The sequence below is a fragment of the Pteronotus mesoamericanus genome, unplaced genomic scaffold (assembly GCF_021234165.1).
Source record: "Pteronotus mesoamericanus isolate MK-2021 breed Mesoamerican mustached bat unplaced genomic scaffold, CSHL_Meso_final contig_65, whole genome shotgun sequence".
Classification (NCBI taxonomy): Eukaryota; Metazoa; Chordata; class Mammalia; order Chiroptera; family Mormoopidae; genus Pteronotus; species Pteronotus mesoamericanus.
This window is the reverse complement of record NW_026555228.1, coordinates 6,434,222-6,460,759: the sequence shown is the minus strand read 5'-3', so window position 1 is coordinate 6,460,759 and position 26,538 is coordinate 6,434,222. Positions and strand designations below refer to the sequence as shown.

At 42.5% G+C, this 26,538-nt stretch overlaps 1 protein-coding gene across 1 annotated transcript; it reads right to left on the bottom strand.

Moving 5' to 3' along the window:
* Nucleotides 1–322: 322 nt before the first annotated feature.
* Nucleotides 323–26,538, bottom strand: LOC129076912 (carbonic anhydrase 5B, mitochondrial). The gene is made up of 8 exons (XM_054581086.1): nt 26,428–26,538; nt 16,872–17,094; nt 9,286–9,483; nt 3,909–4,027; nt 2,769–2,864; nt 2,181–2,243; nt 1,072–1,227; nt 323–578 (listed from the first exon to the last, which is right to left on the bottom strand). The coding sequence occupies exons 2-8, from the start codon at nt 17,011–17,013 to the stop codon at nt 399–401; spliced, it is 954 nt and encodes a 317-aa protein (XP_054437061.1). The 5' UTR covers nt 17,014–17,094; nt 26,428–26,538; the 3' UTR covers nt 323–398.

Genomic DNA, 26,538 nt, shown 5'->3' with positions numbered 1-26,538 from the left:
AACTGAAGTTCAGGGTAAATATGCTCATTGAGAAGGCCTTGTAAAAGAAAACTCACCTATGTTTTGAAATAAGACGTACCTAAAACCATGGCCAATGTTCATCCAGGAAGTACCAGAGTGGGTCCTGCGGCTTTTTCTGAAAGGCCTGTACTTTGGATGGTCAGTGTCTGTGACTTACCAGCTCAAAAATGTCAGACAGGTTGCTTTAAGAGAAACGAGTCTCTTGCTGCTAGTTCAGCAATAAACATCATTATCAATAAAAGACTGAAGGAGCACTGCCGTACCAAGAAATGTACATCTATAATTAGTATTAAATGCAGGTGTTTAGAATAGTCTTAGTTAACAATTTTTTAAAAGCTGGTATGTATCAATGCAAAATACCACCTAGAAATGGGCATTTAGGGGCTTGCTTGGCTGGTCGTCGGCTTGGGCTTCACTTGTATATTGAGCATGAAATCATGACGGAAGGATGAGCGCACAGTGCGATTCATGAGGGGCTGAAGGGGACGGAAGTTGTCCACCATTCTTTTCTCTTTCTCCCCCTTGGAAGTGAAAAGGAGAGTCCGAAACTGCTCAAGCTAGAAATAGAAATAGAAAGCATAAATCGTTTCAATGGGAAAACAGCCTCACTACATGAATACATTACTTTCATTTTTACAATAATGTAAAATACTGACTTTAAATAAAATTTGTAGATAGACATTATTGGATTCTTTCTTTATCCTGAAATTCCAGAGCAAAATTACCTTAAGAAGATTAGAGGGTTTCGAGCACATCCATTTCTAACCTTCATTCTTCCCCTTAAAAGTATCTTGTTTAAATTCATATTTATATATAAAATACACAATACATTAAACACTTATCATTGTCATATATGGAACTAAAAAGCTTGTTTCGTTAAGCTGTAACCTCTCTCTGGTTAATTGAAGCATTTCCTACTTCATACCCAAATTAGACAAGAAGTTAGCACCTTTTAACACAAATGTATAAGCATTGTAAGATGCTGAAGACTGATCCCAAAAGTTGAGCCCAGCCCTGTTCTGAAGGGGCTGAAACGTGGAAAGAACGCACCTGATCGTGATCAACCTCTACAGGCTGCTTCTTAATGATCCAGGTGACGGACTCGGAGAGTGGTGGGGTTGTCAGGGATCCCGAGTAGGTCCAGTAATCCGGGCAGGTGGGCATCAGGCAGGCAGGGTCGAATGACCCAAATTCCACGAGGGTGTCCTGGCCAAGAGAAGGGGTCACGGAGCTATCATTTCGTGGTGAAAACACTCAGGAATCAGACGATGAGGCAATGATTCTAGGGGTGCCTGGGGACCAGCAGCGGTCCAGAGGAGCTCCCTGGGCCCTCTGGGCACCTTAGGACTGAATCAGGGCCAGGCGTTGTTCCTGCAATTAACTGTCTCTCTGAGACTCCTCAGTGGGAACACAGCGGAACCGTTTTCTCCGTCTAATCTGGTGAGTTTCCAGCAGGTGGTCAGGAGGCATTAGGCAGGGGCTGGGGCATAAGTAAGGAGGCTTCCTTTTTCAAGAGACTAACAGAGTCCTCCTCCTTTCTAAAATGCAATGCAAATTAGGAGGAGCCAGGATCCTGGACTCAAAAGGGAGGGAGAGAGGAGAGGAAAAAGGAGGAGATGCAGAGGAAGGGAGAGGGGGGTAGAGAGTGTATGGACTTCAGGGAGCGGCCCCTTTGGTATTCAGAATGTTGAACAACGCATCTTGGGGCTGGACAAAGGTTCCCATGCTGAAGGATATAGGTAGTTGTTCTTTAAAGGTGGACAAGCCAAGTTTCAGTCCACCTTTTCTCTGCTTCCTGCCTGAGGGAGGGTAGCAGGAGTCAAGAAGGCTGCTCTGAGGGTGTCCCCAAGGCCTGAGAAGGAGCAGGTGTCAGGAGCAGAGGAGGGGACCCCATTATGTTCCCAGCAGCAAAAACAGAGTAGAGTGGCCAGTGCCCACCAATGGAAACCCTTCTGTCCCCTGAAAGGTTTTCAACACAAGGGGCATTCTCAACACACAAGCATCATAAATGGCAAGTTGTCGTCTAGGGAACTTTCAAAGAGAACCTCAATTACATTGACATTAATTACATTTCCAAAATCAAGGGGCTTTGTTAGTGTTTCCACTCTGAAATTGAAACATAAAATATATTTCAAGTGATGCTGGAAAAAAAATATTACCTTATGCTTAATTGATGGCAGTGTCTCCACCAATTTCTGTAGCTCTTTATGATGTTTCCCTAACTAAAGAAGAAGCAATGAGAAAGTATTAAAAACAATTGACATCTCACTTTTGGAGCCATAATAGAATGTGAATCAAAATTAACCACCTGGTTATGACATACAAACCAACCAACCATACTACATCATCAACACTTAAACTGGTCATGTAGAATGCTATAAACATCACAGAATTAAATTAGACACAAAACAGATGAGCAGGCTGCTTGCTGACAGGGTCAGCAAGCCTGCAGGGAATGGCGTCCTCCATTTAACTGGCAGTTCCTAAATTGAAATTTAAATTCATTAAAATTAAAAATTGTTCCACAGTCAAAATAAGCAGATTTCAAGTGCTCAGTTGTCACTTGTGGCTTGTGACGATGCTATTGGACTGTGCATGTTTATACCATTTAAAATATTTTCATAATAATCTTGCATTTTAACCATTGTTTATTTTTATCCCAGTATTCTTAGAACTTAGTATTGCAATGTTCTATTCTTTCGTCCTAGAATACTACACATAATTTAAAGTTAGTAACTTTTTTTTACCTTTAAAAACACTCCTATCACAGCCAAACCATTTTCTTCCAGTGCTGCATCCTCAAAGTTTTCAAATTTGACTGCATTCCAATGCACCAGATGCAGCTGAAACATCATTAAAAGATGGTTTGACACATGACCACATAGGATCACTCCAAGACAGGCAGTCTTATTCAATATACAATATTCTAACATGTTTTCTCACCCAAAATAAAACCACTGGGGAAAGCATATGACAGTGTGGTGCAAAATGAGATAGAAATAAAGAACAAGAAGAAATACATGCAGCAGCAAAAATTAATTTTACTTGGGAATAGAGACATTTATTTGGGGAGAAAAATAAATTATATATAGCAGAGTGAGTAGCATTTCAGTGAGGGAGCAACTTTTGTCCATTCCCATCCTAATTTGCATGAAGTACTCATATCCCAACCATTTGCATAGAAAGGAGAGATATTTATCTTGAGAGAAATTGACTCTCCCTATGCAAATTGGACAGGAGTTAAAGACACATTTCTTTGAGAACCAGTTAAAACCTGTCACTTAAAACTAAATTAGGGGGAAAGTTGTTAGAAGAAATTCTCTGTGCTTATGTGCTCCCTGTATTTCACTACAAATTATTCCTCATCCACCATTCGGGAATGCTTCATTACCCAGCCTCCCAGGCAAGACCCTCAAGGTCATGGTTACCTTCCTCTCCTTTCTTCTCCTCATCTTTAGGTCCTCTTTAGGGGACCCTGCCTCAAGTCCTGTTGCTCTTACTTCAGAATCTCTCTTTTTCTCTATTTCTATTGTCGCAGCCTTCATTTACCAGTAGGTTCCCACCATCTCTCACTTGAATTAATTGGACCTGGTGGCCCTACACTCTTGTCTGGGTTTTTACTTTTGCCTATGATTCGAAGTTAGCTTAGAATTCTGAAAGAATTCCATTTTGGAACCATAAGTTTCCTTTCTGCTATATAATTTGAGAGGAGGGCAGTTATGATTTTACATGTAATAGCTGGGAATAATCTAATATGCCCCTGAGAGAGCTATTTAGATTTATAGGCATCACCCGATCCTTCCTGAGAATTTCTTTGAACTAGAAACTCAGAACTACCCCCACTTCTCCACAGTTAGTTGCCCCTGTTCCCTTGCTTCCCAGCCTACCTCTGCTGGGTAGCACTTGCTGTCCACAGTATGCTCGGAGCCCCAGGCATCGATGGCCCCCCAGTGAAAATGGAATTGCTTCAATCGGTAGTTGTGTTCCAGGGGTCCTCCCTTGATCACTGAAATGGCACATCCAACAATTTAGTGGGCAGTTTTTGACGCCATGGAAGATGCAGGGGAAAGGCTGAATCTGTGGGTGAACCTTCTATATGAACTGTCTTAAATGGAGCGCACTGTATTATATTCAAGGCTTTATACACTTGAGTTCCACACAGCTAATACATGTGCAAGGGGGAGACCTGTACTCTGAATGACACTGAGACTTAACTACACTCCAAGGTACACACAATTGTCAAAGGCCAATTCTTGACTTATTTTTATATTCTACATTTACTCTAACCAGTTTTTCTGTCAGTACAGTAAAATGCATATTTCTCTCAGAATATTTATCTAACCCAATTTCATAGAACTGAAATATGGGGACAAAAGATACTCTATTTTTTATGCACTGATACTTTGCTTTTTAATTTTTGTGGATACTACAGCTTCTTTCCCTTTGATTGAAATGGAATAGGATATTTGCAAGTTAAAATTATCACCCATCTCCCTTTGGACAGGGTGAACAATGTGAGTCATATACACACTTCACCACTAGCTTCACTGAGTTAGATAATAAATACCTTTTGTTTAGACTGAAGTTTTCTGAAATTAGTGAAATCAATACATTACAGTATAGGGAAAATATTTGGATATGAGTTTTTTCAAGTTACCCTTTTTCAGGCTTTGGGTGGTGTTGATTTTTTTTTCTTGTGCTTGAATTTCCTAAAGCATATTAGTTCCTCATTTCTTCCAACTAATCAGACCCTGGTGATGTCTGCCCATGGCTAAACCAATATAACAATGCAAAAACTACCATCTCATCTATCTTAATGATCTTTAGAGTACATCTCATCATTCGTTGAATTTTATGTACAGGAATGAGTGAGTACAGAGATTCCCAAGAACACCGGATATGTCATACAGTGGTATGCTATGTATTGTACTGGCTTTTGAAAATACTTTATCTAACTTCCTCTTTAAAAAGGAGTTTTGTAAGAATTGAGCAAAGACACTAATGTCTTCTTTGGGGAATAGGGGAGGTGCAGAGCATAATAGCACATGATTCGCTAAATTAATAGGAATTAAAGTGTATTGATATAAAAATAAAACATCTCAAAATTCTTATCGTTCTGTGCCATCTCCATATTGTGAGCATGAGTTTGGCAAATATTCAATCTAATCTGTTGAATGAAATTGAAGTTCTGGCTCCAAGTTAAGTGACCAGGACAGAGGAGAGGGCCACCTTTTCTATCCTATCCCCAGAAACACACTGGCAACACTTCCTGGACACTTACTGTGTGTCTCCTTCAAAGTTGATGAGCACAGCAGAGAGGAGACGTCACCAATGGGTAGCTTCAAGGGAAGGGGGTCAGAATTTGTCTTCAGGTGTGTTTGGATTCACCCACATAATACTTAAGACATTTTTACATTCATTGCCAACATTTAAATCTGGAATATTTCACACAAAAATCCATATTTCCAACTTATGTTGAGAACAAGACACCCTGACCATGTTGGGCACACACTTCCACTGGGTGACAATAGGTTGGACAGGAGAGACGGTCCCACCAGTTCTATCTCCCCACCACATTATAAGTTCCTTAAAGGCAAAACTGTCCCATCTTCCTCTTTCTATTCTGAGCACCTGGCACAGTGCCTGACATTTAGAAAATCCTCGCTGAAACCAGGAACTCAAGAAATAGACTGTAAAGAGTCTGTTGGGTTTGTGAGTTGAAACATCACTGGTAACCTCAGCAAGAGCAAGGAAGAGGGTGAGGTCAGGCAAGGCAGATGCATGGATGAGAGGGGCAAGTGCAGTCGGCAAGAAACGGGGCAGAGAAGGGAGACAAAAAATAGTGAATTAGAAAGCACAGCAGTCACAAGGTTTGTCAAATAATTCTATACTTATTTTGTTGATATTTTGTTCTTTCTGTGCTCTAACATGAGAGGAGATTAAATTTGTAAAAATCTATATAACAAATATAAAACCCCTAGCATAGTGTCAGGTAAGCAGCCTATGTCATGTTCACTCCCTTCTTTTGCTTTTAATGTGGAGGTGAGGGAGCCAGCAGAGAAAATGGGTGGTGAAGGGAAAGGTAATACACAAGCCCCATACAAATAAAAGGAAATGCAGGAATGGGCATGAAACTTTTGGGGATGATGGAAACACTCTAAAATGGGATTATAGTCATGGTTGTACCACTCTGAAAATTTACTAAAAATCATTACTGTTTTTTTTCCAAAAAAGTAGATATAAGACCAAAAATAGGGAAGGAGAACTTAAAATGCTTGTGAATGCATTTTTAGTAGGTTCATTGGTGATGCTCCTAAAACTGTGAAGGGAAGCCAGATGGGGCAGGAAGCATCCTTAGGAGAACAAAAGGACTCATCCTGGTGATATTGCTGATGGGAATAATTTCAGAGGAGATCATCTACAGGAATCATCCATGGGACTCAGCCCAGGCATAATTCAGTGCCCTTTCCCATGGTATTTTGCATACCTCATATGCACTTATTAAAATCAATAACTGTGTCCTCTTCAGGGGAGCCAAGTAACAAAACAATACCCAGCAGAGGGCAGTCGTATGAGATGCTCACATATCTTCTTTTATCCTTTTAATTGCTGTAAGGCTGCTCCAGATGTCCCTCCTTCTTTCCTGATTTTAGTAATTTGAGTTTTCTCTTATTTTTCCCCTTGGTCTACCTAGCTAAAGGTTGGTCAATTTTGTTGATCTTTAGAAAAACCATCTTTTGATTTCACTGATTTCTGCTATTTATTATGACCTCTTTCTGTTTGCTTTGGGTTTAGTTTTCTTTTCTCTTTTTAGTTTCTTAAGGTACAAGGCATGGTTATTGATTTCAAAAATTTCTTCTCCAACATAGGCATTTTCATCTATAAATTTCCCTTGAAGCACGGCTTTTGCTGCATCCCATAAGATTTGGCATGTTTTAGGTTTGTCACATACTTTCTCCAGCTCCTTCCTTTGCACACTTTATCCTCACTTTTTATAAAACACACTGTAGCAGCATTTCCTACTATTTGGAGGGAAATTTATAGACATTGATATTTATTAGATCCTTTTCCCCCCTAGAATTAGAGTTGTTTCTTGCCTTTCTTCCTCCATAGGGTGCCTTTGCTTTCTTTTATTTTTCTTTATTTTTTTTATGCTCGTTCATCCTTTCTTCCTCTTTGAATGCTATTGAGTATTTTGAAAAAGCACAGAGAAATAGCAGTGAAGAGTAAGCAGGAGATAGGAGGCAGTCACTGAAATATGGAAAAAGAAAGAGGTAGAGAGTTAGTTACTTACTAAAGATTAATGGTATCTTAAAGAAAATAATTATTAAAGCATAATGAAAATATGAAAAGGAGTTACTTATTTTTGTCCTTACAGATAAAACAAGTGGAGAATTAGTAACCTCTCTACCATTTTTCTTGCATTTTGTAAAAATAATGTGACACTAACTCACCTAGGGAAGATAAGATAAGGAATGATTTAGTTTGCTGTATTTAGAGGTATCTAGAGAGCTATTATGAGGAAAATGCTGGTCACTTGCTTTTCAGTAAGAGATTGCCCATGCAAATGGGTGGATAAAAATTCTTGGATCTAGTGTTGCATTGAACTCTCTTGGGATTAATTTACTTGATTAAAAACCCCATTAAACAACTTCCTAAGATTTCTAACTCAACAAAGCAATAATATATTGACAATAGTCCCTAGACTGTTAAGGTCATTAGAAGGCTGACCACCATTTGGGATCCTCAAAAGAAAGAAGGTTGCTAAGGACCTAACTGGGATTGAAACTCAGTAATCGAGAGGATTGCTATGCATCCAGAGTGAATGTATGAGAGCTGGTATTCTATACATTGAGCTCGTTCATTAGTCTAGCTCTGGCAGGAGTAATGGTAGAGCTCACCACAGTGCAAGATGGTCACCTGGAACACAGGACTTTAGCTTGCTGTTATGAAGGTTCCTAGAATCCTTACACAAAATGTAATAATACAGGCTTCCAGTTGAGATGGGGGCAAACTCTAGGGTTTAGAAAAATTAAGAAAGACACTGATGAATCTGCAGAAAAGGGAGTAATTTCTAGTTTGAGAAACTAGATGTTTAGGGTTTTGGGATCATGTACTACCATGGAAGAGAAAAAAGAAAATGGGTGACAACATGGAGATACGTAAGCACTTAAGGACAGATATGAATACTTCCTGAATCACAGCAGAGAAGTATGTCAGAGGGAAGAGAGCCAGAGAGAGATGAACCCCATCGAAGGATCAGTCTGTTTGCAGTTGGGCCAGAGGGCAATGTGTAGGTCTCAGAGCATCACTACAAAAATGCAAGGAAAACCAAGATAGGGTTGAGAATCCTAGAGCCAGGATAAACACAAGAGTGAACATCTCTCTTTATGCTTTAATTTACACTTTTACTTCATTCATGAATATTTTCATAGACTCATTTCCTCATATTCATAAGAGGAAATTAATTTCACTTTTTTTGTTCAATTACAATTGTCCCCATTTCTCTCCCATTACTCTCCCCTGCCCCACCCACCCCCACCTCCCACTTTCAATCCTCCCCGCCCTTGTCTTTGTCCATGGGTCCTTTATACATGTTCCTTGACTTGATCCTTAATTTCTTTTAAGGGTTTCTCAATCTCAGCTCTAAAGATATTTGTGGCTGGATAACTCTTCATGAATGCTATCCTGTCTACTGTAGGATCTTTAGCAGCATTCCTGGCCTTGACCCACCCACTGCCCGTCATATCACCATCCTCCAGTTGTGACAGCTGGAATGTCTATAGATATTGCCCAGTATCCCCAGTCCCTGGGAAAGAAGGGGTGGCAAAATTGCCACTGGTTGAATTGCCACACCTCTCTTTAAGCCTTAAGATACACTATTTCAACTAATAATTATTTCAATCTACTTAGGACTATTTGATACCATCAAATTTGACTTGGAAAAAGAAATCTGCACGGTTTGCATAAACATGTACAAAATAAATTTTGGACATAGCTTTATTTCACACCCTATCTTCTAAATCAAGTATGAATCTATACTTAGAGGTATGCATATTTATTCATAACAATACTACCTATAATAAAAGAAAATGTGCATAAAACTCTAAGGGACTATTTTCATACATTGAAAAGGTAAGTCCAGTGTGTCTCATCATTGCTAACAAAAGAGGTCCATGCTCCCACGGAGACAGTGTGATGTGGCCTGTGCCAACATGAAACTGTGCCTTTAACTCCAGATGAGAGTACCAGTCTGGCTCTCACCTGATTTATCTGTGGAATCTTCAAATTCCACGAGGAAAGAGTATCCATTATTCCAGATGTGTAGGCAGGTGGTAGGGTCATAAGAGATGGTGAGCGGTGTTAAGTCAGGATCGTAGACACTGTCCCTCCACCGGATGTTGATGGGCGACTGGCGCTCACCTCCCGGGACCAGGTCCATTCTCTCCCAGAGTGGGTGCACTAGGAGAAAGCACATCAGGACTGTTGTCAGGATGTCCCTTATCTGGGATTACACACCAGGCAGTTCTATGTCAGGAGAAAGAGGAAAATGGGGGACATGAGACACTTAAGCCCATAAGTACAGACTCAAATACTTCTTGAATCACAGTAGGGAAGCATGTCAGAGCGAAGAGAACCAGAGAAAGATGAATCCCATTGGAGGAATTAGATGGTCCTATTTAAGCATGCATGCGGAATTTACCTCGTATATGAGCAAGCTTTGAGGATTAGGCAGCCATTCTGCAAAACCTGGGTAGAATATTAGCATTACTAAGGGTCCTAGAGTTTTGTTCATAATGTGAATAGCTATAGACATTATATGTTAAGGTATATATACACAGCTTGTCCCACATGGGCACTGATGACAGCGCTGATGCTGATTTTTCTCCCAAAGATTCAAGCGCCAGGTATTGTAACTGCACAGGAACTTCATTTCTTTAATATGACTTTTTCCTTAATTTGAGCTGGCTTTGTCCAGCCTAATAGTACCATGACATACCGCACACACACTCCTTTAATCATTAAACCCTTAGAACACCAGGTTCTGGTTAGCATCAAGTGATCTTAGGAACAAAGCCACAGGTCTGTTGCTTAGGGAACAGTTTGAAACGAACGATAACATCTTGACCTCAGTTGTGTTTCAGCTCCAGCCTCATAAAAGCAGAACGTCCCTACCAACCACACCTTCACAAAACTGGACAAAACGACACCATGGCTAACATTGGGACCTGATATACTGATCACAGGTCCCTCTCTGGCTCCAACCAATCAGTAGAGCCCATGAGCCCACTGCCTTAGCCACCATGATTGATCATTTTTCGTGTATATAATTGGCCCTCATGGAAGCCATCGGGGAGCCAGGTCTTTGAGCATCACTCCCCTGTGCTCTGGTCTTGGTGCCATTTCCTTAAGTAAACCTTTACTTTCCTCGCTGCTAACCCTTGTTTGTGTTTTACTGAGCTTCGATGCTTGCAGACAAATGAACCCCTTCAGTTTGGTAACAGTCTTTGTGGCAAGTCCCTGATAAATCTCAGCAGACTTCCTCGTAACACAGATAGATCTGTTCAGATGTCCATGCATGATGGATTGAACCCACATATATAATTTGGGGTGTTACAGTTCCCTGCCCTTTAGAAGCACCACGGGTGGGTAGAACTAAGACCAACAGGAGAATGAGAAGAAATATGAATCAAGAGAAATCGTTACTGACAACCCTCTGCACCTCACCCAATGCTAAGAATGAGTCTAACGATTTGAGAAAGTGACAAGGCAGCTGCTATGCAGTCAAACCTCCCTGTGTATGGCAGGGCCCCTGACACTCCTGTTTGTATTAAAAACAACAACAACAACAACAACAACAACAAACAAAACAGAAACTTGCCTCTGGTTTATTCTTACAGAGGAAACGTTCTTTTCTTTGAGGTAGTTACCCAAAGGTGGAAGTGCAAGATCTTAACCTTGTCTTTTTGGGCAAAAGTATAGTATAGACATAAAGCTCTCCAGGAAGTTTCTAGACCAGTGGTTCTCAACAGAGGGCTTATACCCCCAGAAGACATTTAGCAATGTCTAGAGACATTTTTGGTTGTTTTAACTGAAGGAAGATGCTACTGACATCTAGTGGGTGGGGGCCAGGGATGCAGCTAAACATACCATAATGCATAGATTCTGTGGCCCCAGACGTTAACAATGCCAAAGCGGAGAAATCTTGGTCTAGACCTAAAAGCAAAGGCAAACTCAGAGCATTCACTTTTTTCTTTCTATTTTTTTAAATATAATGCAGTACTCCCATCTCTAGAGAGGTCTGAAACTAATGTTTTGGGTTTTTCCCCTTAGTATGAAAGAGCTTGTGAAGAACAAGAACTGTTTCAGAAATTTAAAACAGAAAATGTATATGAATTGGTACAATGTACTCATATTATAATTGGATTAGACTGCAAATTCCTGGCAGGCAGGAGCCATAACTTCCTCCTTTTTTGTTGTCCTGTAGTGTCTTTTTTGACACATGCCCTTTAATTTTACTATTGAAGTGCTGTTGTTGGGATGAAGAAGCTGTATTTGATTTTGTGATATTTTTAAACACCTAGAACAGCCCTGATTCAGTTTCAACTATTCCTGGCACAAAGAGTCTTCATATCTTCCCCCCTGAGATATTCAGACATGTGGCTGGGGACATGAGAATTCATACTTGTTGTGCATCAGTTTGATATGATTTAAAATTGACTTGCTTATTATGAAAATTGAAGTTTTTAAGAGTGAAGCTGTTTTGATCTAAGAATGAAGTTGTTTTGATATGAGTGACATAAACTTTGTCAGGATGTCATCTCATCTGTTCTCATTGATGAGCACTCAGTTGCTAAGCTGCTGAGGGGCACCACAGTGGTTTATCCATAAGAGCCTATAAAGAAACAACTGTGGCTAGGGGACATTTAGACTATAAATACCCAGAGTTTGTGAGGACTACTGAGACTGTTTCGTCTGAGCAAGGTGGTGGCTTGGGTCATTTTGAGGAGTTACTCAGTTTTCCTGGGTCTCTGTCTGTCCCATGTATACAGGAGGTATCCATATTTTTTATTTTTTTAAAGAAAATATTTTTTAATATTTATCTTCTGTTTGCACTTATAATTCACTTCAACAATCACAGAATTCTTTTTTCCAATGCCACGGACTGCATTAAAATGAAGCTGGTACCGCTGCTTATCAAGATATACAAGACAGTTGATGTTTTATATAAAACCATTTTATATGTTAACTTGTTCCCAAAACATTTTTTCTTTTTCTTTTTCTGGCCTGGTATCCATGTTATTAAAATTATGTTTGTTTTTCTTTGATTAGTCTGTCTTTTGTTATGGGGTGGGGAGTTCAGCCAAGAATTCAGAAGGGTAGAATGAAAATAATTTGTCCTTCACTACACACAGATGTGTAATAACCTGCCTGCTCTGCTGCTCCGCACACCAGGACTGAGCTGGCTTTGAATTGCTTGAGCATTGAATGAATATGATCAAGAACATCACTGGGAAGGTTTTATTCTCCTTTCATCTTTATTTCATATTACCCTACTGACTACATGATTTTTTCTTTAAAAATCTTCCAGGATTAACTTTTCCTTGGCCTATTTTTCATACCATGTCTCCTGGTTGCTTTGGCCCCTCCCCCACTCCCCTCTACTCCATCTTCCCAAACTCTGGTCTTGATGTTTCCTCCAACCACTCTGACCTTTCCTTGTGCTGAACTCACATTGCATTCACTCTCACACTATTTAGCACCCAAACATGCCTCATGCAGTGTACATTTACTTTATCTGCTCAAAGGGCCTATGTCAACTCCAAGTACTTAGGGCCAGAGTCCTGCACTTTTCCTATAGGCCCAGGGCTGAACTTGGTACCAAGCACAAGGGAGGCACTTAATGCTTATTCTACTGATAGAAAAAACCAAACAAGTTGATAGTAAGGCTTGCTAACCTTACCTCTCACCCAGTTTCTGAACTAGACAAGCAGGTCTACCCCAGGACACATCCTGCGTTCACATGATCACACCTGCCTGTTTCTCTCTCATTTCTGAAAATCCTACCAGGCTCTCAAGGTCAGTTCAAGCTCCTTCCCTGACAACCCCATGTTGCATTAAGTGCCCCTCATCGGCTGTTACTCCTAAGCAAGTGCTCTCTGTGCCTGTGCTGTCTAACATGGTCTCCACTTGCCTAGTGTGACTAGTATAAATTGAAATGTGCTGCAAATGTAAAATGCCTAGGGACCTTGAAGGCTTAGGAAAAAACAAAGTAAAATATTTCATGTATAGTTCTTCTATTTGTCTCATTTTGAAGTGATAATATTTTGGACATATTGTGTTAAATAAGGTATATTAGTAAAATTAGTTTCACCTATATACTATGTTTCACCTGTATATTTTCTGTATTAGTATAATTAATTTCACAAATGATCAAAATTGACTACACCCCCCCAGTTTTATTGAGATATAACTGACATACTATTTGTTTTCTTAAAAAAGAGATAATTAGAAAATATAGAATTGCTTACATGGCTCATTTCTGTGGCTCACATTATTTAACTACTGGACAGCATTACTCTATATGCTTGTTAGCTTTTCCTCCTGTCTCTTGCTCTGCACTGAGCTTCACACTGAGATGTGCTGCTTCCTCACCTAACTGGAGACCACCCTAATAAGCCGAGGCTTTGGTGCCATGATGAGACACACTGGGGCCCTCCATGTGACTTTGGGAGGGTGGTCCCAGCACACTGCCCTGTGAGAGCATCAGGGCTGCAAAGGTCCCTGTGGTGCTGAGCCCAGGTCACCACGGCACACATTTGCAGTCCCTGGCGCTGGACACCAAGGCCTGTGGCTCCTGAGCAGCAAGTACCCCACAGGTCATTAATGGGGTCCCACGGGGCTCTTAACCAGGCCACTGTTTCTCAAGCCCTGTGGAAAGTTCATGAAAGACAACGCAGTCTGGGTGTTCCTGGCCTATATTTTCTGAAATTACCAGAATTCTTGGTGAAGAAGACATTGCAAAACAAGCTTTTTGATACACTTAAGTCTTCAACACAGTTCTGGGACACTGCAACTTTAAGCGCAACAACCTGCTGTGAAACCAATTTCACCACAGGCTCATGGATACCCAGATATATGCCATAGGAACTTACCTCTTATTTATAGGAATGAGCCTATGGAAAAATTGGCTAGTCACAGCCTCCAAGAAACAATCCCTGATGCTGGCTGAGGACGCACTGCACTGCTGCCCTCCAGCCTTCATCTGTGCTCCTCACCACTGACTGGAGAAATAAGGAAAAACCCTCTCACGCAGTTCACTTATAACATAGACCAATCCTGTCAAACAGAACTTTCTCTGACAATGGGCACTTCCAACAATGGTAAGTGCTAGCCACATGTGGCCATGACATTTTAATACATTTAAATTTACATGTAAATACACACATGAGGCTGGTGTCTGCATTTTATACAGTCCCATTCTATTCTAGCTAGTCCTGAAAAGAAATGTTTCCGTTCTTTCTGAAAGTAAGGAGATCATGACATTAAGAATCATTGGAACAATAACAAATCTATACCGTTTCCGTTCTAGATGAGAGCCTTTGTAGTTCATTACGTTAAGAATCAGCATAATTAAATTTATTTTCTCCTGGTCTAAGATCTGATGCCTCCCTTTTTTTTACGTAACAACTCTGCTACATTTCATGGGATGGTACACTAATTGAAACTGATTGAACTTTCCTCTTGGGTATCTACATTTTATCATGTCACCAGTCCCCACAGTTAAGACTGTCAACATTTACTGTCCCTACTTGAGATAACAGCAAGCAGCAATCAGAGTTGACAGCCAGGGATTACCTGCGCGGAGGGCGGGCAGCGAGGGTAAAGCAGGCAGCTCTAGTGTGATGCTGCTTTCTCAATCTGCCGTGTCCTCCTCCCTCACTGGCAGCCTCATCTGCTTCACCCCATTTTAAATATGGTCCAACTTGGGGGAGGCACCGAGCCTGTGGTGATGAGGACGACACTCCCAGGACCAGGACAGCCGCCATGGCACCGCCCAGGTATCTCGGCTACCCCTCAGCACGCCTGCTCATTCCTGGCCACACGCCAGCGAGTGCTGGGCCTTCTGCTGGGGCACTGAGCTGCCAGACACAGTGAATATTGTTTTTACGCCAGGGAAGCAGAAAAAGACATGCGCACTGGCCCAGGGAGCAGGGACCTTATGGGTCTTCTGGGTGAAAACAGGGAGAGATGGTTTCATATGACAAAAGCCAAATCAAACGGTGACTGTCACCTGTTTCTCTTAGCAATTTACCAACAAGGACATCTGATGTGGGAATGTAATCAAGGGAACTCCACCTTCCCAAGCCACCACTATTTTTTTTTTGTCAGCAAAAAAGAAGCAAAACTATGCTAAAAATATGAGCATATTGGATTTTAGACTTACACCTTTCAACTTTCTGTTTAAAAAGTAAAATTCTATTAGCTAGATAATATGACTATTTTTTTCCACTTTATGCCTCAATGTGCCAGTGTTGAAAATTAGTCAGTCTGGGTAGGATGTGGGCTTGCTGGTAGGAAACCACACCCAGCAACCAGAAATGCATTGTTACTCTGGCCAGTTCTTTTTGTTTTTTATTTTTAAAGTTTATTTTACTGATTAATGGTCAGTTCTTTTTAATGTGAACATAGTCAACATGGGAGGAAACAAAATACACTATCAATAAAAATATATTTATGGAGCAGTTTCAAATCCTTGGATTTAGCTAGATTATCATTCCTAATTTAGAAGCATTCTTTTCTTACATATTTTTTGTTAGGCGCATATGAGGCCAAAAGAGACTAAACTCAAAGAGAAAGAGTAGAGAAATCCAGACCTAGAAGAAAAACAATATTTGAAAACTCTGAGTCAACCTCTTTCAAATAATGGAAAATATAAAAAATTCCTCTTCAGTGCTATACTTACCTATTTCATCTCTCCATAAACTCAAACTCGTCTCTCCACAAATATACAGGTTATCCTCTCCTATTATCTCAATGGTTCTCAACGAGGGGCAATTTTTTTTCCCCAGAGCTCACTTGGTAAGGTGTGCAGACATTTTTTGCTGTTCCAGCAGGGTAGGCACTACCGTTGGCATGCAGTGGGTAGAGGCCAGGGATGCCATCCACCATCGCACAGTGCGCAAAACGGCCCCCGACTCCCCAGAACCACCCGCTCCATGTCAGCAGTCCCACAGGAGAGAGTCCCTGGCCCACAGAGACCCAGATGTAACTGGTATCTCAGCGCGGGATGGGATGCGACAGGATTCCCGAAGACCATCCGCTGCCTCACTTCGCCGGCTGGGTTTACAGCAGAGCACACACGTGACAAGTTGGTCAGCCCGAAGTAACTGCACCTGCTACTCGGGAAAGAATATTCCAGAGTGTGGGGCGACTGTTCTGAACCGCTAGCAAGCATGCATGTGCATTTTGCAGGATGTTCAGATGCGCAGAAATCATTCGCGGTTGGTGGATCAACCCTAATACAAAGACGATGCGAACAAGACGCTATAAAGGACGGGTTCCAAAGTACTTGGAACTGCGATATCTCCCTTGTCCTAGTTCTGCGTGACATCGTTTTAACGTGTTAAAACTGGTCCAGAAAAGCGCTCTCCAACTCTTCCTGCGGTAATCGTTTTGCAATATGCACGTGTGTCAAGTCATCACGTGGCACACCTCAGACTTACCGGCGTGGTATGTCCCTATAAAGCCACCGTGGAGGGCACTGACGTCCTGCCTACAGATCCTCAACACGCGGGACTGTTACGAAACTGCTGGCCTCCTGCCCGCTGAGGCCGCGGTGTACTCACAGGCGCGGTTCCGGGATCTGGAGGTGCAGGTGTACAGGCTGCAGGGCCTCACTGGCGGGGCGCTGGGGGGCTGGACTCTCCCCCACAGAGATCTGCAGGGGGAGGCCTGGAGAACGGCTCTCAGGCTGCTCATCATCACCATCTTCGGCTGGAGGTCTGGGTCAGACTGCAAAGAACTTGCAGAACCTAATAACCCAGACGCAGGGCGGCCGAGGAGTAAAAGCTGTGAACAGAAGACATGGCAGATCATGTGGAAACCTCTAAATAGGACAACCACATTCAGATTATCTGTACACACCGCAGGGAGGGGGGAGGCCCAAATGAGAGTCAAGAGTGTACCCACTGTTCATCCTCAGATTCATTGGTCACCTCATTGGCAGGGTCTGGATGACTGACTCATGTACCCTGCCTTTCCCTTGAGATTAGCAAATATTAGAGGTCCAGAGAAATGATTTTCTTTAACCACAAGAATGAAAAGACTGTTTACAGTCCAGTTTCCTGAAATTAAAAAAAGATATTCACTTCCTGAAATCTAAATTGTTCAGCATGGTATCTATATGTAAGAAGCAGCCAAAGATTAAAGCTCCTTCCAGGCAGCCTACATAAAAAAACCAATCCACATCTGGGTTGTTTAAAAAACAACCACCTCAGATATACATTCTGCCAAAATAGTCACAAGTGGTTTTGAAATCTAAAGTAAAATATAACCTGAGACTGTGCCAATTTTAGGTGTAACACGATTTCCCTTGGTTAATGGGGAAAATGCAGAACGTTAATCCTGAACTAACCTATCAGTAGATTCAATTTGAATATTAATTTAGGCACTAATGACCTCTCTGCCCCTCACATGTTCAGAGTTGAGAGTCTCAGAGGATGATGCTTTCCAAGACATTCACTATAGTGTTCTGGAATTAGGGTAATGTTAACTTTGGATGCTTCTCCCCTGTTCTCCATCCAATATTGATTGATTCATTCACTTTGCCTGAAAACTCCTGTCCCTGTACCAAGTAAGCAAACAAGGTCAAAAATGAAATTTTTTTTTTCTTGATCATACATTCACTCTAGTGTAGCTATCAAAGTGTTTAGAGTGATTTCTTGAAATGTATTCAGACAACTTTTGAGGACATTATTGGAGTAACAATGAGTATGGTTTGGCTTCATGGCTGAGTGTTTTAACCCTGCTGACCTCTCAGCCTCACATCAAATTCACACTTCTACCTGCACAGTAGACACGTGGACTTTAGTTCTTCCAACACCCGATGATCCTCCTTCCCTGGACCACTCTTACTCCCTCAGTGCCTGGTTAGTCTACCCTTTGATAATCACATCTGATGTCCCTTCGTAGAAGTCTCCCTCGACCAACGCCCTCTCTTCATGAGCTCAGTGCACTCTTATTCTCGGTCATAGAGCTCATCACAGTTGAAATAAATAAATACCTCATCAGGAATGTAATTCCTGACTCCATCTCCCCAGTGCCTAAGCCCCACAGTGGGAGGGACTATCTCTTAGTCACAGCTGCATCTCTTAGGAACACAGTGCCTGGCATATGATGGCTACTTGATGATCTGAGTAGGTGAAGAAGACCTTGGTGATAGGGAAGACCTTGATCCTAATTTCAAGAACTGAGAACAGTGAAGTGACTGCTATATGTTCTCAGTATTAAGGTTTTTTTCCTTTTTCTACATGTCACTATGATCCATTTGTAGGTTTATTTATGCATTGGAAACCCTTTTTATTTTTTAAAAAAGATTTTATTTATTTATTTATTTTACTGAGAGGGGAAGGGAGGAAGAAAGAGAGGGAGAGAAACATCCATGTGTGGTTGCCTCTCACAGGCCCCCGACTGGGGACCTGGCCCGCAACCCAGGCTTGTGCCCTGACTGGGAATCAAACCAGCAACCCTTTGGTTCGCAGGCTGGCAGTCAATCCACTGAGCCACACCAGCCAGGGCTATATAAAATCTTTTTAAAAAATCTTTTTAAAAAATGAAAAAGCTTGTATTTTAAGAGGAGGGTCTGATATCCCTATCTATAAGACCTGAAGGACCCCCAAAGCTCTGGCTGATCTGAATGAGGGACCTACCCAAATATGAACCTAACCTGGTCTTACAGGGATGGGAATTCTGTCAGTATTCATTTTCATTCAGACATTTATTGTCATTTCCTTTGCTCCAGGCAGTGTGTTGGGTGCCGAAATGAAAGACGAACAAAGTCATAAAAAGAAATTAAGTCCTGATACATGTTACAAGGTGGATGAAGTTCAAAAACATGATGCCAAGTGGAAGAAGCTGGACAAAAAAGGTCACATATGGTATGATTCCACTCCTATGTAATACTTAGAAAAGGGAAATCTAGAGATAGAAAGCAGTTTGGTGGTTGCCAGGCACTGGGGGAGAGGGAAATGGGGAGCAGTCGATTCATGGGTACAAGGTTTTCTTTTGGAGTGATGTAATTGTTTTGGAACTAGAGAGAAGTGGTACTGAACAACAATTATGAATGTGCTAAAATATTCCTGAATTATATACTTTAAAACATCTAACTTTATTATGTGACTAATAAAATAATGCAAATGGTATGGGAAGAGAAACACACACCGATCCTCAGTTCTCAGCGGGTGCCAGATCCTCCTCAGATTCTGCCTTAGGCTTATTAGAGGTCTCTCAACAGTTTGGCAACGCCAGGAGAGGACAGCTGCCAAATAGCCCAGAAAGAGAAATTGAGAGGCCACTAAAGACATATGTCACTTACACACCTGAATTTTATTGTTCATACCACCTTTTCAAGAAGAATGTAAGATATAAAAAAAGCACATTAGGATCCCCCGCAGTGCAGAGAAAGCACCCATTCTGGACCCCCATGGGAGAGGAATCCATTCTGATTTCGCCCTCCCCTCTCTTCATGTACTTCACTCCTATTAACTGGCTGCAAACTAGCTCTCCCACCCTGGACCACTGCCCTCAACTCCCCCAGATCTGAGCTAGAGGGGAGAAGGCTAGACCCAAGGGAAAGGTGAGGTGTGTCCAGGGAACGCAGGAAGCAGTTGCTACCCTGAAAGGAACAACTGAGGGCTCCAGGCAGAACTCTGTTTAATTAGTTAGTAATTCACATGCCTGGACAAGTATTGTAACATACGGTGTGATGAGGAGCCAGCTTTAAGCCTTGTACTGTGCACTGTTTTATGCAACACTTTTCCAATGAACACACAGACCTCACGGAGCAGAGATGCAGGTCACCACATGAAAGGACACTGGGGGAACCTCTGGAACCCTAGGAGGCTCCTTACCAGCAGGCTTGACTCCCTTCCAGGAGCCTTTAAGGCAGTGACACCTAAAGTGTGCCTTCACTGATGAAAGGGGCTGGGACTCTTCAAACCAAGTTAAAATCACTTTTGTTTGTAGTAGTTTTATGTGTATGTTTGTATATATACATTTTTGGAGGGAGCAGGTATGTCAAAATGTACGTTACTCTTTTGTTCTTTCTACTGACTTCCATTCCAAAATTGAAGCAATAAAGAGCGACTATCTCATCCAAAGCACTGTACTGGGTGAAGATGAAAAAGTCATGTTTTCTCACTATTCTCACAAGCTTGCAATCTACAAGGAAAAACTATTTAAACAAACAACTTCTTTTCTCAGTTACCTTTTTAAAATATTATATACGTAATCTTTACCATTTTCACTTTTTAAAAGTGGCATTAAATACATTCACAATGTTGTGTACCCACCACCAGTATCTATACCCAAAACTTTTTCATCATCTCCTATGTAACCTCTACCCATTAAAAGATAACTCCCCATTCCTCCTGACCCCCCAAAACCTAATAACCTCTATTCTACTTTCTGTCTCTGTATAGTTGGCTATTCTACATACTTCATATAAGTGGAATTATATAATATTTTTTCCCTGAGTATCGTTTATTTCACTTAACATAATTAAACAAATACTTCTTAATCAAAGCCAGGTGTGATGACGTTCATGAATAAATTCATTGAGAACAGAGGGAAGAAGCTCTAAGTTTCAGGAGGGGATAACATCTGAACCATGTGTCATAGGAGAGAGTCTATTTTAACAGCAGGGGCAAAGATAGAGAGATGGACAGGGATAATGTCAGCCATGATGAGGACATGGCGGGGCAGGGGTGCTTAGGAGCTGAGGCCAGAGAGGACTATTGAGGCTGGAATAGACAGAACTTTGTGTTTTTTCAGTAATCAATCCCAGCGTCAGGGGGAGGTGAGCAAGCATGTGGAAAAGGATTCCTTTCTTGCTTACAATCTAAATTAAAAAGGAGACTTAGTAATTTCCAGGAACACAATGCCAAGGACAAGGTATACTCAACAGAAGGGACATGCTGGATTGTCCTTCAAAGAGAATGTTGTGATAAGACAAGGTCAACAGCATGCCTGACAATCAAGAGAGTTGTAAAAACTAGTAGGCATGCCCTTGGCCCTGCACAAAGGGCCATGTGAGGGTCTGAGGCCTGTTACCTTAGCACCTAGAGCAGTCTGGATAACTGATCCTTGGTCTAGCTCGAGAGCCATCAGGAAAGCCCAAAAGCAAGGCTGAGCTCATGCAGAAGGCTAGAGCTGAACTCCAAGGCCATGGTTATGCCTTGAGGACTGCTCTGCATTCTGCAATCATGCTGTCTGTGCACAACGCCAAGGGTAGTTGACTGATGACACCTCATCCAGAGGAAGCATCTCTTGTCCACTTCCAGACTGGCTCTCTAGGACTAGGAGGACACAAGAGCTCCAGAGGGCCTGATGTCAACCTCACCTTCTAGGCTGTCCTCTTCCACAAAGTCCACCCAGTAGTGGGCTGCATGTAGTGGTCTGGAAATCTGAACTTCTGTTTGTCTCCTAAGAATACTGCTGATCTCACTGCAGCGGACACTGACTCTGAAGATTACCTCATGCTTCTTGACAAAAACAAAAACAAAACCCTGCAAAATCTTATTTTTCATAATGAAGCCAAATGTATCTAAAGTTCCCATAATTCTAATTCTGTTAAGGTGTTGGCCAAGCAGATGCCTAGGGGATGCATTGGAAAGTAGGGATAGATGGACATTTGGGATTAATTTGTAGAATATGAATTTCAAAGAGACTGGAAGTCTTTTAGATATTATTCCATGTTATAGAGGAGGAAGCACGGATGTTTTCTGATGACTCCATCAGCACAGCGCACGATGCATCGGAGTGGGCAAACAATGGAGCCAGGAAAGCCAGCGATGAGGTGATTCCTTCAACCATCCTTCATTCAATCCCATCACTCTTTTATTCTTTCATTCATCAAGACACCAATCAAACATCTATTAAATGCCGGACTTCATTCTAGGTTCATTGGAAAACAAAACAAAGTCCTTGTGGAACTTACATTCTAGTAGGGAAAGACAAATAATAAACAACAATTTAATACATAAGTCAGTTGGAGAGACAATTAAATTAAAGTATGTTCAGTAAAAAGTAGAGCAGAATGAGGTGAATTTGGAGTGCCACTGGGAAGGGGAGTTAGCTGCTTAAACAAATTGCTCAGGGGAAGCCTTATTGAGAAGGTGAAAATTGACCAAAGGATTGAAGGAGGTGAAGGAATTCACTATATGATTATCAGGAGGAAGGGTATTCCAGGCATGGGGAACTGCCTGTACAAACACCCTGAAGTGGAAGTGTGTCTGGCACATACAAGGGAGGGCCAGGAGGCCGGCAGGGCAGGAGTGGGGTCAATCGGGAAGACAGCAGTAGTAGGAGATGCGCTTTAGAGATAACAGACACCAGATCGAGTAGATTTCTAGGCCATTGTAAAGGTTCTTTCCCCAACTCAGGTTTCTCAACCTTCGCATTGTTGACATTTTTGACTGGATAACTTTTTTTTTTCCCCCTGTGGTCATGGTGGGCCGACCTGTGCATTGTGAGACATTTAGCAGCATCCCTGGTCTCTCGCCACTAGATGCCAGTGGCACCCTTCTTCCAACTGTGACAATCAAAACTGTCTCCAGACATGGCGGGTGTCCCTTGGAGAAGGGGGATCACCTCTGATTGGGAACTACAGCTCTAAGCGAAATGGGGACACCATGAAGTTTTGGGAGCAGAGGGGAGACATGATGCGATTTATAGTTGTAAGAGATCAGTCAGGGTGCCCTCTTGGAAGTCGCCTGGGACGGGAGGCAGGAAAGGAGCAGACAGACCATTCAGGGTGACCCAGGGGCCGGGACCAAGGATGTCACGGTGAAGGCGGTGAGAAGTGGTTGGGTGTCGGCTCCACCCTGCAAATGCAGCCCGTGCGATGTGCCAGAGAGGGGTCAAGGATGACTGGAAGGTCTTGGCCTAAGTACCTGGAGGGAGGGAGCTGCCATGAACGGAGATGGGGACACTAAGGCGTTGGGTGGGAAATCAGTAGCTCGGGGTTGGGCATGGGGAGTTTGAAATGGAATTCCAGTAACTCCAAGTGGAGAATATGAAGCACTGAGCTGCACGGAAGTAGAGATGGGCAAGGCCCTGTGCTTTCAAGAGATCACCCTTTTGGTAAAACATGAAACAAAACAACCCCAAACCATAGGTTTTGCACTCAGCTGGAGGAGAGAAAAGGGAGGAAGGTGGAGACGGCTGTGAGCTTTTCCAGCTGGATGATGTTGGTGGTAGAATGAGGATAAGCCCCTGATCCGAGAAGCAGACCCTGGCACGAGGCGGGGAGGGAAAGGTGACACTCCTCATCTAATTATACGCTGGATCTCACGTCCAAGGTACAGCTGAGAGGAAAGGTGTAGGAGAGTGGGCAGTGCAGCTCTGGTGGCTATGAGGCTAGAGAGAGAAGGAACACGCCCTCCCCCCCGGGAGTATCAGGTGTAGAGAGGGAGACCGGAAAAAAAAAAAAAAGAGTGAATAAGGAGGCCAAGGGGTGGAGAAGGAAGTCAAAGGCAATGGAGAAAGGAGTGGAGCATGGAAGGTCAGGGGCAAGGAGGGGTCCAGGGAAATCCAAATAAACAGAAGCTCAGCATAGCTAATGCTGGGCTACCGTATCTCTAACAGTACATGAGATTATTTATATTCAAGCCTAAAGCCAGTCCTCTCTGTTACATTAAATATTATAGAGACAGTCATTTAAACTTACCCAGGATCTCATAAAATGTAAGCTTGTGAAACCACAAATAATGTTTAATTATCAATCACAATACATACTAATAAACTACTACCATACATTACTGGATTTCACAGAAAATTTGTCCATACTAAAGACTGTCTTTAAAGATGGAACTGTTAACCTAAAAATAAAAGGTCAAAGTGAGAAGCAACAAAGCATTTATTTGAGATTCAAAGAATAGCTATTCAGGAGGCACTGATTCAGGCAGAAACCCAAAGAGTGTTCTGATGAGGAGGTGAAGGCAAGGGGTTCTTATGAGAAAGGAAAGGAGAATAAGTTCAGGAATAGAAGGAATTTCTGTGGGTGTTAATAAGCCAAGGAAGGAATTTCTATAGCTGTAGATAAGGTCACAGAGTAATGTTAATTTTAAAGAAAATGTCTTACATTTTCTGTCATGTAGTCATGTCTACTTTCCTATTAGCTTTGCAGTTGTTTGGTACACAATGCTGTAGGCTCAGTCTGAAGGTTATTTGCCCAGGTTTAACCATCCAAAGGTTTGAGGAGTAAGACATGCAAGGCAGTTCCTTTGCGGGGACAGCTCCACCTCCATTTTGAAGTGGCTCCATTCACATTGAGTTTTACAGAACCACGGGCCGGACAGGGCCCAGGAGTGCTAAGTTTTATATACCATACGACTCTGCTAACACTAATTATTTATGCATGTCTTTGGATTTTACTAACACATCCCTGACCTGCTGTTTTGCAGTCTTAGAAACATGTGTAAAAAGGTGAAGATTCTGAAAGCCTTGAAAGGAGTCATTTGTAAATCATGTATTTATTAAATGACAAATAATTTGAACTCTGCCTGATTAAGCCAATTGTACGTATGAAAAAGAGACAGCAAAGATGTACCTACTAAAGGCTGTGACTACATTGAAAAAATTCCTTGATCCTTATCAGATTGGCCCTTCATTTTCTCACCTCCTGATTTAGGCAGAAGTCAGCCTCTTACCATTCTCTGAATTTAAATTCGATGTTATGTTTCCATGTCTTGACTGAGACAGCTCAGCTTCGTCCTCTCACCCACTATTTTTCTGAAACTATGCTTCTAATCTGGGGTTGCCAAAGGTTTCAAAATACATTTTTAGTAACTACTTAGTGTGCTGCAACTAACTTCTCATGTGCGGCCTATCCTCCTTCCATGAGATTTCTAAAATATTCATGTTCATTCCTTTGCTCACAGTTCGCTCAGTCTTCACTTGCATTCAAACTGTGAACCTTCACATCCTCTCCCCTGGCTCCAGGGAGGGGTGTTCAGACACAGAGAATGGTGCCCTTGCTGCTCTTGGCCTCTCAGTGAATTTCACTCCTGGTACTGATGTAAAAATCACCTGAGTAAAGGCAGAACGCCCTACATAGCTGAAAGGTTTCCCATTTCCAACATATCCAAGAACAGTAACCATTCTGAGGGATGCACTGGGGCAGATCCCGCGGGAGGGTCTGAGGCAGCTTCCCTCACTAGAGAAATCTGGTTACTCCTTTCCACATTCCAGCATGGCTTTTCATAGTAGAGTGAAGATGACCGAATTTATCAGTAATGGAAGTAGGGGAAGCAGAAAGCAATGTGGTTTTCAATGGCTGGCAGAGAACAAGTTCTATCCAAATTAAGGTGTACACATTAACTTTTTGTACCTCTCAAACTTTCCCAGTTAAACTATATGGGAAGGGAGGGCACTTAACATGAATATTAAGGGATTGCCACCAGCCTCAAGGAAGTAGCATTTAATAGCGTATGCCAGAAAGACTCACTGCCATCAACATTTGTACTTCGGCGGTTCTCCTCCAATTCTGGGGCAAGGCACAAAACGAAAAGACAAGAAGGAATTGCCAAACACAGAAGCCTCAGATTTGTCCCTGCGACACAGCTGTAATGCTGATACCCTGCCTTTGGGGGAGGCGGGTGGCTGTGACTCCGACCACAGACCCTGGGTCAGGGGAGGGAAGAAATACAATCGTGACCCAAGTCAGTCCCAGCTTGCCGTTCCTCGGCTTGTGAAACCACAGTCTCAGGTTTGTAGTCCTTACCCCTGTGTCCAGCTACTTCGCAGCTTCTTGAGTTATTCACATCCAACCAGCCTTAGCAAATCTCCCTCCTAAGGAACTGTCCTCACGCGCCCCACAAATTCTCTGGGGCAGCTGTTTTCCTGCCAAGTGCAAATAACCCTAAAGGCAGTGCAGCCCTGTGGTTGGTGACTCCCACAGAAGAGGGCTCCGGGGAGCGGGGTGGGTAGGGAGGGCGGTGCCCTGCCAGCCTATCCGGTCGACAGGGCAACCCACGGGGACCCCCAGCAATACAGGCAATCAGCTGTCCTAGCTCCAGGACCCTGCGGGGCGGTGCTGGGGTATGTGAGGAGTGTCCAGCCCTCCCCCAGTCGGCCAGCCCCTGCTGTAGCCCCGCTCCGCTCCGCACCGCAGTAGGCCCTTACCTGAGCGTTCTCCCAAGAGCACGAATCTTACTCCGGGTACTCCAGCTTGCAAATTTAGCCATCATAGCCACGTCCCCTCGTCCTGTCCCACTGCCATGGCCACGCCCCTCG

Excerpts from the sequence above, each read along its gene's own strand:
- LOC129076912 (XM_054581086.1), bottom strand. The coding sequence starts at position 17,013 with ATGGTGATGATGAGCAGCCTGAGAGCCGTTCTCCAGGCCTCCCCCTGC. Across the intron at positions 2,244-2,768 it reads TGATAGGAGTGTTTTTAAAG|TTAGGGAAACATCATAAAGA; the intron begins GTAAAAAAAAGT and ends CTTCTTCTTTAG. Across the intron at positions 1,228-2,180 it reads TGCCATCAATTAAGCATAAG|GACACCCTCGTGGAATTTGG; the intron begins GTAATATTTTTT and ends TCTCTTGGCCAG.